The sequence below is a fragment of the Thermobia domestica genome, chromosome 14, assembly GCF_964235325.1.
Source record: "Thermobia domestica chromosome 14, izTheDome1.hap1.1, whole genome shotgun sequence".
Lineage (NCBI taxonomy): Eukaryota > Metazoa > Arthropoda > Insecta > Zygentoma > Lepismatidae > Thermobia > Thermobia domestica.
In genome coordinates this window covers 1161715-1179712 of record NC_137467.1, presented here as the reverse complement: position 1 = coordinate 1179712, position 17998 = coordinate 1161715, and the positions used below count along the sequence as shown (strand labels likewise).

General features: G+C 36.5%; 1 protein-coding gene across 1 annotated transcript in view; it reads left to right on the top strand.

Annotated features, from left to right (window-relative positions):
* LOC145670636 (uncharacterized) overlaps nt 1–17998 on the top strand; it is a 33093-nt gene that overhangs the window by 12198 nt on the left and 2897 nt on the right. The window contains exon 2 of the mRNA XM_081739428.1: nt 3371–3538. Within this exon, the coding sequence (XP_081595554.1) occupies nt 3371–3538 (168 nt within the window). The remainder of the gene's footprint in view (nt 1–3370; nt 3539–17998) is intronic.

The window sequence follows — 17998 nt, the reverse complement described above, 5'->3', positions numbered from 1 at the left end:
TGGATGTACAAAAATATCTCAGATAGATGCGTCATTTGTAGTCATGTGGAAGTGTTAGGCTCAACTATATTCCATTCAATTCATGATGAATCCAACTGATTTGACTTTTTTTAAAGTATTTAAATGCTAATGTTTTGTTAAAATATCTAACTTGAAGGTATGTTTTTTCTCTTTCTACCGATTCACTATAATATGATCTTGTGTCCTATTATCACTCAAAAGTATTTTTTAAAAAATGACGATTCACTCAGTGTGTATGGAGGAAGGTGGAAGATTTGGGATGAGTTTATGACTATAAAGAAAACGAAGAGATTAGGAAATGTGTTCGGCGTGCAGCAGCGCTTCCCCTCGTCCCATTTGATAGTGATGTGTTTCTACACATTCAGAAAAGGCACCCGATATTCCTAACAAAAGGCCATTCAGGACAATTTGGTTGGACGAATGTCGAGCATTATTTCTACCCTAAGTATTCAATGCTTGTTTTTCCTTTGATCTAATTATGAAATACGCGTCAAGTTTGTTAGGGCAAGCTGCTTTCGATTATATGCTGTTGATATAGAGTTGCAAATAAAGAAGTATTTATTTCTAAATAATAAGAGTATTGTTTGATAGCTGCGTATTTTAATATTCATAGTGTATGAATATGTCATAGTTTGGATATGACGAGAAAAGTCCTAGTCGTGAGGAAGTACACAGAGCAGCTAATAGTATTGTGCAGCTAAAATTCTCTATTTACATAAAACGAAATGAAATCTTTAAGTTTTACGTCCCACGGTTCTGCCGGTTAGGCTAAAGGAGACAGTCATGATGAGAGATGAGTGAAATGGTGGAATGAAGAAAGTGGGAGGAAACGGGAGAACCCCGAGAAAACTCACGCACACGGTGTTTGTCCACCACAAAGTCAGGATCGAACCAGGAACCCCAAGCACAGGAGGTGAACGCTCTACTACTGAGCCACCGCGTCCCCATCTCTATTAATACGGAATTGTAATTAATCTTATACTGTGATTCGAAGTAGGTTTCTTCATGCTATATCAAATGTGTTGTTTATGTAGGTGGTAGTGCATAGGTATAATATATTTACTGATTTCTTATAATGTTAGAACAGAGACTAACTCCCCTAAGGTTTGTGTCCTTTATTTGGCCTATTTACTTACGGTCTGTATTCAAGATTATGTCATCTTTTTATTCATGCCAGGAAGATGTGGGATCATTCCAGCACTGCCAGTGAAAGAACAATCAAGTGGAAGGATGGCATGCTAAAAGGAACAGGAAGTTTCCAAGATGTCACCCGAATACATTTTCATGTATCCAAGCCTTATAAGAAGAACAAGCTTCGAATGAACTAATTATAAGAATGTATACCCTTGTAAATGAAAAGAAGAAGGAGAGAAGAAGAATCAAAAATTTAAAACAAAAACTAGTGAGCGGAAATGTCAATTTATTACCATACATTAACGCTGCATCGCATAACGTTCATATACGATAGCTTCACCCTTTCTCTCTGCGTGTATTTACTGTATATGTATCTGCTGTTTCATCAAGGACAAATATTTTTGACATCAGTGTTAATGTGCTTTGTTCTTGTGTAGTGCTTAATATATATTTATATATTGCAGTTAACAAAGATAGCAAATATTGATTGAAACATCCTGAAACTACGTCATTGTTTTTCTTGTATACGAAAGATTAATACATCTGCTATTTCTTTTCTGAAATGTGCGTATGATTTCACAATTTTTTAGTGTTGGTGATTAAAATACTAGTACAGGAATTCCCTCTTTATTGCAAAAATTCCCTCCTTGCATCTTACCGCCATTTTAGATTAGATGGGATTAGGCAAGATGGAGGACACCATTGACACAGCTGACAGTCTGCATGAGCTAAATAATATCCATATCTTAACAGTTCCATTCTTTTGCATGTAAGTTTAGTCGCGGTATATCGATATTTCGTTCTAAAACAGCGTTTCCCTACCGGTGTGCCGTGTGCCGCGAATGTGCTGTTGGTATGCCGCGAGGAAATCGAAACAAAACTATTAATTCTGTGGCAACCAAATTGGAAGATATGAAAAAATGTGTATTTGTATTTCGCATTACTATGAACCGGTACATTGAAAAAAATACTGTAATTGTAATATATTATTGTACATACATTACTGTGTGAAGGACCCTTTGCGCATTCTGTCCTACAGTCAGAAGAATTAAATGTCCAAGAAGAAAGTGCTTTGTTTGATGTGAGGAATGACCAAAGTTTGCAGCTCCAGCACTCACAGCAAGACATGGCATCATTCTGGATTTCTTTCCAGAGAGAATATGCAGCTATTTCTACAAAGGCTGCGAAAGTTCTCATTCCCTTTTAAACATCCTGCTTAACTGAAGCAGGATTATCTGCAATGAACACAATCAAGTGTAAGAACAGGTCACAACTGTTAACTCCGGGACACGATATATGAGGGTTTGTTTATCAACTACCCGTCCACAATTGACGGATAGTTAGTTGCACATTAATTTTTGCTTCGTACACCAACTTGTTTCACTTATTTTTGAAAATTTGTAATTTTTATGTATTATTATTAAACAATTGTAACCTTCAATTGATATTATTGAAAAATTGTTACATTACTAATATTATTGAACAATTCTAACCTTCATATATTATTTAAAAATTGTAACGTATATTAACCATGTTAATAAATTTTTGAATTATATTTGAAGCATATTTGAATTATAAGTTTTATGCTGTGTTATTTTACTGTGCATTTTTAATGTTGTAAAAAAAAGTATTTGTTATTATTATGACCATTATTGCTTCTTTATTATTGCAGACTATTTGGTAACTAAATATTAAAATATCACACTCAATCCTTTCGACAAAGCAAACATGCATACAATTTACCTACATTTGCATCTTCAAAAGTAAAAGAGATTTGTTTGTTCGTTCGTTATTTAGTGATCTTCCGTTTTAGTGAAAGGTTGGATATTGTTTTCGAAAAAGAAAGTGTTTAAAAAAAAAAACTTGGTCCCATATTTCATTCAGTTCTTTTCTATCTTTAAATTAGAATGAAAAATAAGCTTAATGATTTACCATAGGGAACAAAACAGTGATGGAAGTTTCTTTTTGTGAGATCAGTAATTACAAAAAAAAAAAGTATTTTATATTTAGAACTAATAATAATATTAATATCATCTATGAGTGTGCCGCGACAAATCGAGTTCCACCCGTAGTGTGCCGCAAGTTGAAAAAGGTTGGGAAACGCTGTTCTAAAAGAACAGGCTATATGAGATGAAAATCGCAATATGTTTGAACTTACGTCTATAGCCTCCTGTATTTGTTTCAATCAGACTGTACTAATCTCTTGTCGTTTCAGGCGGATTTTGTTGTGTACGAGAAGGGCTTCATAGAGAGAAAAGCTTTGGAAGGAACGATCGACAATTTGTGTGCAGAGATAGAAAAACACTCAAACACAGATAACGACGACGCTAAAGTCATTTTGGATGCCGTCAAAGGAAGAAATACAACCTGTCCTCAGAAACCGGTACGTTTTAATTATTAGTAGTTTTATAAGCAAATAATACACTCAACGGAGTGTTTAACAAATACAATTGCTTATTCGTAATATTCACTCTGCAGGAAAAAAATGTATGTGGCGTAGGTAAAAATGTAAGTTATATGTGTAAATCTTGTAGCTTTTATGCTTAACGCATAACCCTATCTAACATCCTGCAGCTAAAATATAACTGAATATGTATGTTTTATACGTACATTCCGTATAAGTGTTCCGAATAAACGTACTATTGCGTACAATAGTAAGAACTGTATATAGGAGGTCAGGATGTGACATACAGTTTGGCGTATATAACGTCGCATATAATATACATTAAACTGTTAGATGCCAGACATCGTAGAGCGGCATGTTGTAACATTTAAGCGGGAAATGGATAGTACTATGTAGCATATGAATAATGTAAAGCTCCGTACAGATTTCTATAGTAAACAAAAGAAGTTGAGTTGATTTGGGGTTTAACGTCCCGTTCAGCAGCGAGGCTATATGAGACGTGGATCTACTGATTAACGTGGAATCGGAACCACATGAGCTCCCACCGGGAATCGAACGCCGGGTCTCCCACGCCAAAGGCGCGTACGCTAACCGCTTAGCCACGGAGGAGATCAGTAAACAAAAGGAATCCGCAAATTTATACAATACACTGCTACCCGGATAATGGATTTTTCTCAATGCAGTTTTCACAGTTACGCCTTCCTTGTGGTAGTGACATTTTACTAAACCTCAGTTGCATTATACAGGGTGTTTCAAAACAACACCGACAACGTTTGTGAGGTGATTCCTGACACAAGGCAAGACAAAAAGTATAGACCAACCTGGGTGCACAAATGTTTCCTTTCAGAGCTATAGGCTGACGAAAACATGAAAAAATGAACTTTAAAGGTCCATAGCTCCCAAACTATGGGACCAATTGTAGTCGGTTCAAGATTTCATTTAGGAACTAATATGTGTTCTATCCAAAAATCCATGTTTCAGACTCCTGCGGTACTCAGGCAACAAATTTCATAACGGTAGTTGGTGAGTACTTCAAATTATATGCCGGTATCCAAACTCCCTCTATAAAAATTGTTGTGTGAGTACCGCAGGATTCTGAAACATTTATTTTTAGGTAGGGCACATATTAGTTCCTAGGTGAAGTCTTAACCCGACTATGGTAGGTCTCATAGTTTGGGAGCTATGGGTTCTTAAAGTTCATTTTTTCATGTTTTCGGCAGCCTATAACTCCAAAAAGAAGCGTTTGTGCATCGAGGTTGTTCTATACTTTTTGTCTTATCCTGGTGTAAGGAATCACCTCTCAAACATTGTCGGTGTTGTTTTGTATATTGTATATTGAACTATCTGACTCCGCCATATGAATTGAACTAAATTCAAGAATATGTTTCATTTAACTGCTTGTTGTTGGGAAAACAGACCGATTGGGAGTTCTGGACACGCTGACGTCACGCTATGCAATATATTAGTCCCTGTGCATATGTGGGAAACCTCTGAAAATATGCTGGCGGTCTTTCATCCGTCTCTATCTGTATTTTGTTATTTTATCTATCTGGCACTTTAAGTGTTGCAAACCAGTGTACTACATAATTTCAGTATTATGTATTTTATATTATTATTATTATTATTATTATTATTATTATTATTATTATTATTATTATTATTATTATTATTATTATTTATTTATTTATTTATTTCAAAGATATTAGTAATACTAATGATAGTAGTAGTCTTAGGAGACTCGTTTCGTATTAGTTATTGCAAAATTTGGAGGAAAAAAACACTCCAAATATACGTTAGAAACATTTGCTGGAAAGTATGTGAAAAATGCGAATGATGCATTATTTCAAAACGTAAAATTTGCATCACTAACGTAATATTCCAATATCAGTATGTGATATCGAATATCGTACGGTAAACCCAAATTTACGTTGATAGACTCCAATTGACACGCAAGTCCCAGAATTTAGTCATGTAGTATAGTCATACAGACACTTAGTTGGTCATACTCACAAAGTGTAGGGATAGGCTTAGAATGAGGGAAAAGATCACAAGGTTAGGTTATCTTCAGAACACTCGAGTGAAATTTTCTTTCAAATCAGTGGTTCTCAACCGATGTGTCGCGACACACTAGTGGGCCACAGCCTCTAGAATTTATAAATGATGAAGAATTTAATGAGAATTAGTTAAAATCGAGACAGACTATACCAGTCAACACCTCCAACGGTTACAATAATGCTGAGTGCTATATAGAGTCATTATTTACAATAAATATTTATATTATTATTATTATTATTTATAACAAAAATATGAAACAAGTGTGTTCTGGACCAGTAGCGTACGCATGAATTTATTTCGGGGGGGTCCAAACTCAATATGAGGGTATTTTACATTAAAATTCCTAAAATTGCCCCTAAAATTAGGCTAAATTTACACAAAAGTCTAAATTTCAGGGGGGTCCGGACCCCCAGGACCCACCACCTGTCTACGTCCCTGTCCTGCACGTTCAGTAAAGTCTGCCGTAAGTCAAAAAGGTTGAGAACCATGTTTTAAGCAATTAATTAGAAGCACTCACAAGGAAAGGACATGTACGTGTCATCCGAACATCCGAATCAAACCTAGTCCATTCGATAAACATAACAATGATATGTTCATGCACAAAAAATTATGTGCCATGATCAATGGAGTAAGTAGCTGAGTCTCATTAACCCTGTTAGTATAAAGAAAATCGTAGACTCACAGTGAAATAGTTATTTCATCAACTCTATTCATTGGAAAGTCATGGCTTATAGTTCATTCTCTTCAACATGAAACAAACTTTCCAGATGTGCTATATGTTCATAACGTACTTGAACAGGGAAAATTGGAAGAATGTCGGGAAAATTCCCTCTAGAAATTCCTTTCATCAACTTTGGACGTCTCTTGAGTGGCCCTGACTAAAAGCACACAATAAAAATGTATCTCGAAAAATACTACAGGGGATGAGAAAAGTGTATACCAAGTTTTGTATTGATAGACAGAATAGGTATGAGGGAAAAGCGTGTATGGGTATGCAAACTTTTCGCTCGTATCTATTCCATCTATCAATACATAGCACATCTGGAAAGTTTGTTTCATGTTGAAGAGAATGAACTATAAACCATGACTTTCCAAGGAGTAGTGTTGATGCAATAGCTAGGCCCTATTTCACTGCGAGTCTACGATTTTCTTTATACTAACAGGGTTAATGGGTCCCAGGGACTTACTCCGTTGTCCATGGCACCTAATATTTTGTGCATGAACATATCTTTGTTATGTTTATTGAGTGGACTAGGTTTGATTCGGGCGTCCGGATGACACGTTCATGTCCGTTCCTTGTCCGCACACAATGATTTTACTATCACCGTTACGCCTCATTCTCGTAAATACATTTCTATAGGATTTATTGTCATGGGTTGCCAACTGACCGGTTTTTGACCTACCTGACCGGAAATACTGTTGTTATTTTGATTAAAGCCGGTGACCGGTACAAACTTCTTACCAATCCCTTTATGACCCGTTTTCTAAAACTTGTATGTAGTTCGAAGCAATTTCATCTAGTTCGAAGTATATGTTTAATAAGTAACTTTCATTCTGTAAATCCAAAGTATCATCTTTCACCATCATCTGTTTAGATCATTATAAAGATTGAACAGGGACTGTATCAGGAAAAATTTGAAATTAACTTGGAAGGAATTTTACACATTTATTGAAAGTGAAAAATGACTTCTTAAAGCCATTTTCTGTAGTTGAAATACAAGTTTAAAGAACAAATTACATTTTCCAAATACAAAATTGTTACGTAAGGATTAATATACTTTTTCGTCATCTGTTTCCATAATTTTAAAGAAGTGGCAGTTACTGGTAAATACAATAAAATTATCGATGCTGATTTCAGTTTCTCATTTATAGCACAATGTGTCTATTAAGCTTATTAGTGAATGTACTAAGGATATGCAGAACACAGGTGCTAATGCACTTTTGTTCACGATAGTACATTTTCTTCCCATGGATTGATCCAAACAGAGATACTTCACACTTAGACTTATATCATAGCTGATTTTGAAGGGGTGCCGGGTTTTGTTTTTCAGAGTTGGCACTGCAGCCCTAGTTGATATATAATTCAACGAGTGGTAACTTCTTTTATCTGTAACTACATCATTCATCAAATCGAATACTCTTTCTCCCTCCACGAACTCTTAGTAACAACTTTCATTTTTTTTTTTCGATCGTTAATGATTCGGAGAATTTTTGCTTTAGGAAAAACGTGATTACCCACAACAATTTCGAAAAATTATTTAAAGAAATGTTAAGTGTTCAAAAGCCGGACAACAAATAAGTATAATAAAGTCTTAAAAATACCAATAAAAATTTGTTTTTCTAAGTATGGGATCTAGAGGTGAGAGACAATTGAAAACCTGTTCGGAGAACCTGAGAATTATTAACAAAAGGTTCACGCAAACTGACACAATAATATCGCTGTATATACGCAGGTAGATATAAACAACGGAAGTTCAAATAGAGATTGTATCATTTACTCCGTGTTACAACGTTAATCGTCATATTTATTTTGTAGACATGTTCTTTCCTACACATTACAATGGTCATTGCCATTCAGTGGCGGCGATTGGACGTTAAAAGTGGGGGGCAAGACATGATCTGAATTCCCTGGTTATATAACTAATAGGATATTATCTTTTTAGGTTAAAATACTGTATATCATATTGCATATTTTATAAGTAAATTGACAAGAGCAATACAAGTAGGTACTAGTGCTGTCGAAATCGGTTTTTGAAAAAACCGTAAACCGGTTTTTGAAAAAAGTGAAATTTCATAAAACCGAAATGTCGGTTTTGAAAACCGCTTTTGCGGTTTCGGTTTTGAAAACCGCATTTGCGGTTTCGGTTTTCAAAACCGCATTTGCGGTTTCGGTTTTGAAAACCGCTTTTGCGGTTTCGGTTTTAAAAACCGCTTTTGCGGTTTCGGTTTCGAAAACCGCATTTGCGGTTTCGGTTTTGAAAACCGCACTTGCGGTTTTCGGTTTTCAGAAAACCGGTTTTCTCAAAAAACGAAAACTGCAAAAGTCACAAAAATTCGACAGCACTAATGTCAAGTAATGACGAGAAAACAGCAAAGAATCTTTCCCATCTTCGATTCACAGTTGCCAGATGGAGGAAAAAAATGCTCAAAATTTGCAGAGGGGAAAGAAGATATTTTTTTCTTAAAATGTCTTAATGTGTAGGGAAATTCTTGTTTAGTATACTTTACAATTGGCAGAATAAAAAAAATAAGTTGCAGTTTCTCACAAAGAGGCACGGCTATCGTTATTGGGAAGTAAAATGATATACAGTAGAATAAAATATGATCGGCGTTCCCTTCACGCATGAACTATTGCAGGTGTCTGGGACTTGCGATAAGAAACCAGTCAACACATGCAAAACCACAACATTCTCATTTATCGGAGTGGCAACAAATCAACAATAAAATTGTGTATTGCGATCTATTTTTTTTCTTTTCTTTTTTTTTAAGAAATGGAGGTGGTGTTTTTTTGTTAACATAAGAAAGTGTGGCAGTACTATTTAAAAACAAGGTGAAAGAGTAATGATAATATAAAAGATCTCAGTCTAAGTGGATGAGATTTCAAGTTAGATTTCATGAGTTGCAGGTGTAGTCATCTTAAATAGGGATATACCTTACTTTCTATTTAGCTTAGTGTTGTCATATTACCCGATTTTTGCGGGTACCACCCGATTTTCAGGTTCTATATTCGTCCCTCGCTTAAACGTATCTTAATCACGAAAAACCACCCGCATTTTGGGATTGAAGAAAAATCTTAGACGACTTAATGGATAAAGTCTTGGCATATTCAACGTAAACCGCTACAACTCTGACAATCTTAACCGCTACACCTCTGATTTTTTGTATTTCGTAAACTAGATCACAAGGAACACGAATCTGAAGGATTTTTGACATTCCGACTTCCGGAACTCGAGATATTAAAACTTTAAGTTTAATATAGATATATTCTCTATACGAAAAATATTATGTCCTGGGAGATATATAAAGGTAACCAAGAAAGTCCTGTCGCTTTTTGTGGAGGTCTGTGTTCAATTGATCCTCACACCGTGAGTTGAATGCGAATGGAGAAAAGGCGAAGGTCAGATGTTGGTGTGGGTATATCCAACACTCTACCTGCTTGCGGCAGTTCAGTTACAACGTGAACTTGTGTAAGGACAGAGTGAATATGGAACCTCCACAGAGCGTCATAAGGGCGTGTATGCTGTACGAGTTCAAACTTGGGTCAAACGCCACTGCAGCGGGGCGGAAGATATCTCAGGCCTTTCGTGAGGGTGTCGTGATTACGCAGACAGTGCAAGGGTGATTTAGAAAGTTTAAGGATGGTGACAAAACACTCACGAAAGACGCACCACGTGCCGGAAGACCAACACATGTACAAAATGAAAATCTTCAGGTAGCAATTGAGGCGAACAGCGGAGGGACCTGTGAGAAACTGGGGCTAACATTCAATGTGAGTGGAGAAACCATCCGGCAGCACTTCCATCAACTTGGGAAGCAGTACAATTTGAGTCTATTGGTCCCACATGAATTAACTCTGGGCCAGAAGGCTACGCGAGCAGACACCTGTGTTTCTTTGCTGTCTCGTCTGAGAAAGGAGCCATTTCTGGACAGGATGTTGACATGTGATGAGAAGCTCCATGGCGTCGTCATCATTGGTTAAAATCCCATGAACTGGTTCCAAAACAGCTGAAACCAGTAATGCAGCAGAAAGTCCTGCTGTGTGTTTGGTGGACTGCTCGCGACATCGTGCATCGGGAACTGTTACCGGCTAGTCAGAGCAGAACATTAATGCAACTGTTTACTGTCAGCAGTTGAGCCGTGTTCAAGAAAAACTCAAAACCCTGGAGCCAGCACTTCTCAATCGCAAAGGGGTTTTCTCGTTACGGGACAACGCTAAGCCCCACATGGCTAGATTGACCCGGGACACCATCCTACGCCTTGGATGGGAAACACTATTGCAACCGCCATACTCCCCGGACATTGCACCGTCCGAATATCACCTGTTCCATTCCTTGCACACTCACCTTAGAGAACTCCACTTCAACTCCGTAGTAAAAGTGCAAAATACACTTGATACCGTACCTTCTTCGCTTCACGGTAAACCAAGTTCTACCGCGAAGGAATCCATGCCCACCCCGAACGTTGGGAGAAGGTCGTTGATACTGATGGGTACTATTTTTGATCTTCCAGGTACGTCTTAGGCAGGGATGTAGCCATGGGGGGCCCATCGGGGCCAGCCCCCCCAAATGATTCCCTGGCACTCCTAATGGCCAGATGTTAAAACATCGTCCTGAGATTACTTCGCTTCAGTCATTTAAAAATAACAAAGTTTACATATAATTAATAATTTACGGTAAAATAGTATGGAAAAATAGTATTTTACCATACCGATCACAAAATAGTATGGTATTTCTTCCTTATAGCCATCCAAAAATAGTATGGTATACTTTTTGTGACAGCAGATTACACAATTTACGGCGATTTGTATTTGACAGTTTGAAGACAAACGTTTTGACAAGGTACTATAAATTCTATCATAAAACAATGGTACTAAATCGTAAGTACATTATATTATTTATATGCTGTAATTAGTGTTTTAAGAAAACTTTTTATCAGATAGAAAATTTGGTGAAAAGCAACGTTTTTATTCAGTTTTTTAGTTTGGAATTCATGCGCTTTTTTAAATGCTATTTCGTGTAAAATAGTAAGTGAGATATAGCTGTTAATAAAATAATTATGTCTTTTTCGCCACGAATAATAAATAACATTTTTGTCAGAAAATCTTAAATAAATTAAGTGCAATTTCAAAGAAAATCAGTCTTATGTATAAAAGTAACCAAGAAAGTTCTGTCGCTTTTTGTGGAGGCCTGCGATAATTGGCCCTCACTGGCGGCAGGGTTTCGTCGAGTCGAAACATATATCTCGTGTCGGGGTGTTGAAGTTACCACCGCGTAGCAGCGACCAGCGAGAACTTTATTTTGGTCCGCACTTCTTAGATTCTTTGCGGAGAATCGTGAAGGAACCAACACGAACTATCGCCAGTCATGTGCATGCGGTTATTATTATATATTATTTTTTCCTGGAGAATTGTTCCTAAAGTGAGCTCCGGGGGTCAAGAATAACCTCTGCCTCAACATCATGAAGTGAAAAATCTTGAGATAAGTGCGATAATTGCATGAATTTAGATGGCAACTGTCGTCGATCATTAGAAAGTGAGTATGGGAGAACTATGAAATAAAGTAAATAGACACGCGTGATTTTGTTACAAAATTACACACATTTTATCTAATTCCAAACAGTTATCGTCGAATATACACGGTTAAAGGAGCACTCTGATTGACCCAATTAAAAAGATCTTAACGATTTATCCCTTTACAAGCGACGTTTCCTTCATCGCCTTCGTAGCGAAGTAGGAAGAACACTTGCCTAGTAATCATAAGGTTGGTGGTTTGAGTCCCCTGCGGGGTAATTTTTTGATACTTTTTAAAGTGTTTTTTAGCCTCACCTTAATGTAACTAAATCACACATATAGCCGATTTAACATTTAACGTTTGGGGGAGTAATTTTGTGGTTCGTTGGCGCTTTGCCGCGTCTCTGCCGCTGGTGGTATAATTTTCAAAACGGTAGAGGGGCCACCGGGAATCGTCGCTGCGGCGCCGCCAATGTTTGGCGAGATGTCGCTAATTGCCCATTTGTGGTCCACCGACGCTTACGGCATGGGGACAATTCAGTGTGAGTGGCGAAACCATTCAACAGCACCTTCATCAACTGAGAAAACACTAGAAGTTGGGTCGATGGGTCCCACATAACTTGATTCCGGGTCAAAAGGCAACGCAAGCAGACACCTGTGTTTCTTTGCTGTCTCGTCTGAGGAAGGAGCCATTTCTGGACAAGGTGTTGCCATGTGATGAGAAATGGGTCCTGTACGAAGTTCCACGGCGCCGTCATAATTGGTTAGCATCCCATGAACGGTTCCAAGACAGCCGAAACCAGCACTACACCAGAAGAAAGTCCTCCTGTGTGTTTATGAACTGCTCGCGGCATCGTGCATCGGGAACTGCTACCAGCTGGTCATCGCATTAATCAACTGTGTACTGTCAGCAGTTGAGCAGTGTTCAAGAGAAACTCAAAACTCTGGAGCCAGCACTTCTGAATCCCAAAGGGGTCCTTATGTTACAGGACAACGCTAAGCTCCTCGTGGCTAGGATGACCCGGGACACCATTTTACGCCTTGGATAGGAAACACTATTGTATACGCCATACTGTGGACATTGCACCGTCCGATTATCATCTGTTCCCTTCCTTGGACAATCACCTTTAAAGGATGCCAACTCAAATCCCAAGTAGAGGTGCAAAATGCACTTGATACCTCCTTCGCTTCACGGAACACCAACCTCTACCGCGATGGAATAAATGGCCTTCCAGAACGTTTGCAGAAGGTTGTTGATGTATTCTTAATCTTCCAGATACGTGTTAGGTGACATATGAATGGTGGTGGGTGAGAAAGCGATAGAACTTTCTTGTTTACCTTTATAGATCGGTTCTGTGTATTGAAATAGTTATGAACAAAGGTATAATGTTTGGTCGGGGGCAGTAGTTCTTGGTTAAACATAATACAAACAATCTGTAATATAATTTATGAAATTATTATTATTATTATTTTGTTATTAATAATAATAGTAAGAAGAAGAAGAAGAAGAAGAAGCAGCTAAAAACAGTGTTTTTAGTTGTCTGGAAGAAAACCAAAATTTTCCAGTTTTTTTCAGGCTTCAAAAACACTAGCTGCACCACATCTTTTTTTTTTTTAGATTGTAGCTCGCCCCCCTTCAAAAACGACGAGCCCCTCCTACAGAAACCTGCTGGCTACACCCCTGGTCTTAGGTGACATATCGATGCTCTAAGGTGATAGGTCAAAAATCGACAGAACTTTCTTCGTTAATTTTATACATACTATGTAAAACTACTGTATAAGTTCTAGTATCTCGAGTTCGGGAAGTCGGAATGTCAAAATTCCTTCCGATTCGTGTTCCTCGTGGTCTAGTTTACAAAATATATACCGGTAAAAATTAGTTTTGGTCCAGTTTGCTTCCGTGGTCACTTTATGTTCGAATATCTCGAGATCGGAAATTCGGAATGTCAAAATTCCTTCAGATTCGTGTTCCTCATAGTCTAGTTTACAAAATATATAAAAATTAGTTTTGGTCCAGTTTGCTTCCGCGGTCACTTTAAGTTCGAATATCTCGAGTTCCGAAATTCGGAATGTCAAAATTCCTTCAGATTCGTGTTCCTCGTGGTCTAATTTACAAAATATATGAAAATCAGGTGGGGTCCAGTTTGCTTCCCTGCAGCCGAAAAGTACATTGGAAGTGTCACCAAAGAAGTAACTTAAAAAAAAATTGCGAAGGATCCAAGATCAGTATTTGTAAAACACAAGTTTACATCAGTACTTACGGTTTAGAACTCCCCACTTTTCTGACTTTAAAATATTGCAACCCTAATTTAGCTGTGACTTGTACAACCATCGAACAATCTCTTTTGCACAGTGCTGCATATATTACCATAATAGTCTTGGAGCAAATAAAAAAAGTTAAAACACAGACATAAATCAATACAATTGTCTCGATCGATAAATGCTTTCACAATTGTTAAAAGGTGTAATTAAAAACATCAAACATTGTTTCTGCTTTGAAAAGGACAAACAAGGTTTCGTTCATAAAACCGCAAACACGGTTTCGGGCGGCTTTCGCTTTCAAAAAGAGCTTCTGCGGTTTCGGTTTTGAAAACCGCTTTTTCGGTTTCGGTTTTGAAAACCGCATTTGCGGTTTTCGGTTTTCAGAAAACCGGTTTTCTCAAAAACCGAAAACCGCAAATGTCACAAAAAATCAACAGCACTAGTAGGTACTAGCCCGTTGTACTCTTAAACAACGAAGATGTAAGAAGAGATTTGATCCCTTACTCATGAGCATCTTAAAACTCTGTCTGAAAAATTGTGTGATCAGATTATTTAATAACAAATTTGCAAAACAAATAAATAGATAAGATAATATTAATCATAGTAATGATAATGACGAATATTCGGACCCAAGAGGAATGGGAATGGGGAATGGGGGAAACTTCATAACAAGGAACTACATAATTTATACGGTTTACCAAACATTGTTATGGTCGTCAAGTCTAGGAGGCTTAGATGGGCAGGTCATGTAGCTAGAATGGAAGAAAGTAGAAACGCTTTCAAAGTTTTGACTGGAAGACCAATCGGAAAACGACCATTAGGAAGACCTAGGAACAGATAGGGGAACAATAATGGATCTCTCAGAGATTGGAATACAAAGTAGAAACTGGATGCAGTTAGCTAAGGATAGAAGTCAGTGGAGTGCTTTTGTGAACGGGTTCTACAGGCCATAGAGTTAGTTAGTTAGTTAGTAATGATAATGAGGTTTGTTTTGCAATAGTTATATTGAAACTGGGGATTAATGAACAACTTATATTTTTAATTCACATGTGGTATTAAATGTATGTTATTACTCTCAGAAAATAAAATACAGAATGAAAATGAAATTATTAATATGCTACGACATTTAAATATATATTTGCTTTTACAGCCTCCCGAAACATGTTCATTGCCATTAGGTGCAGTTTTCACTTTCTTGGAACACATCAAAATACTTATAATCACTGCACACTCCAGTTATAGAAAATAATCCTAAAACATTGAATTATGTTGAATTCACTAAATTTAATTGTACCTAGTATATATACTCGTAGACCCCTAAACAAACCACTTCACTCGTATATTACACTGCAAAACAATGGAAAAGATAGAAGTTGTTTCATACTGCTATCTTTTTAATCAATATTCCTTACTATTAGAAAGAAGGAAAGAGATTTTAGGAACTCAATTTTTGTGCACTTAAAGAATAACTTGTGAAAGACTTCTTTTTGTGCGAAATGTTCTCTGAATTAATTTCAAAACTTACTTACGTATCGATCCCTTGTAAAGAGAAGTGAAAATATGCTGAAATTGTGCTAAAATAGGTTATTTTTTGGATTATTTTCTGTGGCAATTAAAATGCAATTCCTGTAGATTTCTTAATTTCACGGGGAGACAACCAGTGTGTACAAATATTATATGGTACCATTTTTTTCCTATGAACCAGTTATACATACAAAAACTATCCTTTTCCAAATAAAAATGTATATATTAATGGGTTGCTTCAAAAAAGTGGGGGGCAACTGCCCTCCTTTGTCCCCCCTAATCGCCGCCCATGTTACAATTTCTTTTTTATATAGACTGAATAAGTTGGAGTGCATCGTCCTTTTCAGCAGCGAGGCTATGTGAGACATGGACCTAAGCAGCGCCGGCCCTGGGCAATTTGCCGCCCCGTGCAATGTCATTATTTGCCGCCCCATCTTTCTCCAGAAACAAGAAATCTTAAAAGCCACAATTTTAAGTATGCTACCCGATTATGAACAACGATGGGGAACGAAATAGCACTCGTACTCAGAAAGGAATAAACATTACAAATACAGTCTCGTTGTGTCTGTATGTTTTCTCTAAATAGTAATCTATTGTGTTATTGAAAGATGAAGCAAAAATACCTGAACAGGAAAAATGGAAATCCTTTTTTATAGACTTCAATATGGAGCTTCAATCTCAATATATCAATTTGCAATTCCAGTGCAACTAGCTCTTCTATCTTTATTTCTTGATTTACCTTCTATATCTGTTAAAAATTTTTATATGTAAAAAAACTTGTTTCTATCTTCAATGATGTTTGTGACAAAGACAAGACTAGTTTTCATATCAAAATTCTGATAACTAACCAAATGGAACGGGTGTTCGCTATTGTTCGAGAATTTACTTCTTGCATTTGACAACAATCAAACAATTCTTACTGGGATTTGTTAGATCAATTGTTTTAGCATTGTCAATGTGACAATGGAGTACAGTCAATGTGACAACTAATACAACCTAAACATGATTTATGAATGTAACATTCAAATAAAAAATCAGCTTAATAAATTTAACTACCCTCATCGTGAAGTGTGTTTCGAAAAGAAATATTTATTTTAAATAATACAGTTATGACAGATTTTGCCGCCCCGTACAAAAGCACGTGTTGCACATATAGTAGAGCCGGCCCTGGACCTACCGTTTAAAATTAAACTCGAACCACTATAATGCGTTCAAATATGAAGGTTCTGGCACAGGGTGTTAAACCCACTATCCCATACACCATCCCCTACCACTAGACCTGATAGAGGGTGAGTGATAATTAGAGCAACCCACATTATGCTTTATTTGTTTTTCATATTAGGCTTTATTATGTTTTAGTCTTTGTTTTAAATTAATCGTGTATAATGTATAATATTTACTATACATTAAATATTCTAAATATCTTGATCTATTTATTAATATTTTATGCAACCAGTTTCTTTCATATTTAATGAACTTTCTATTTAATGCACTTATAAAGAGATATACTTTACTCGAGTCAGTCTTTTTATCACTAGTGTGCGCCTTAGAGATGCTTATATACAGAAAAGGAAAGTAAAAGATGCCACCAAAAACTACAGAAAGTCTTATGTTTAAGAAATACACATAACAATATAGTCTTGAGTTCTTGTGCATTTTTTGTATATACATTTCGAATCATCATACATAACTGCTCAGTTTCACTTAGGAAAAAAAAAACTATTGTTTATTCATTGTTGGCGGAAAGTTTTCTTCTTTTTCTTTTTCTTTTCTCCACTTCAAAGGGTTACACCAAAAAGTTTACAGCAATAAAAATAAGGTTTTCATTGTTGCATTGCAAATATTGGTTTAAAAAATATTAATATTAAACTTGCAGTTAAACAGAATTTTCTAAAAATTGTGCTATATGTTTTAAATTATGCTTTATGCTTTATTTTCTAAAATTATGCTTTATTATGCTTTTAAAATTAGTTTCTTCTGGACCCTTAGACAACCACAACCATGTTCAAGGTACCAACCATATGTGTAAATTGCTGTTATGCTTTTTATGCTTTTTGGGCTGCTCTAGTGAATAGTTTCTTTAATTCTTTGTTCTAAATAGAAGCTGAGCAATGTTAGTGGCAGGCAACAAGTTTGCTGGTTCTTCTCCAATTAAACTTTGCTCTGATATTTCATCTTTCTTATGCTTGGTTCATACACCATGTTGAAATCAAACTTATTTTCCAGACGGAGCTGTGAACATGCAGGAAATTAAAAGAATCAGTGGACGTCAATAATAGTATAATATAGGCTCCTACATAAATATGCGTTAACTACTCATTTCTTGAGGTCGTTAACCCTTATAAATTATATCGTATATTTGTATACGA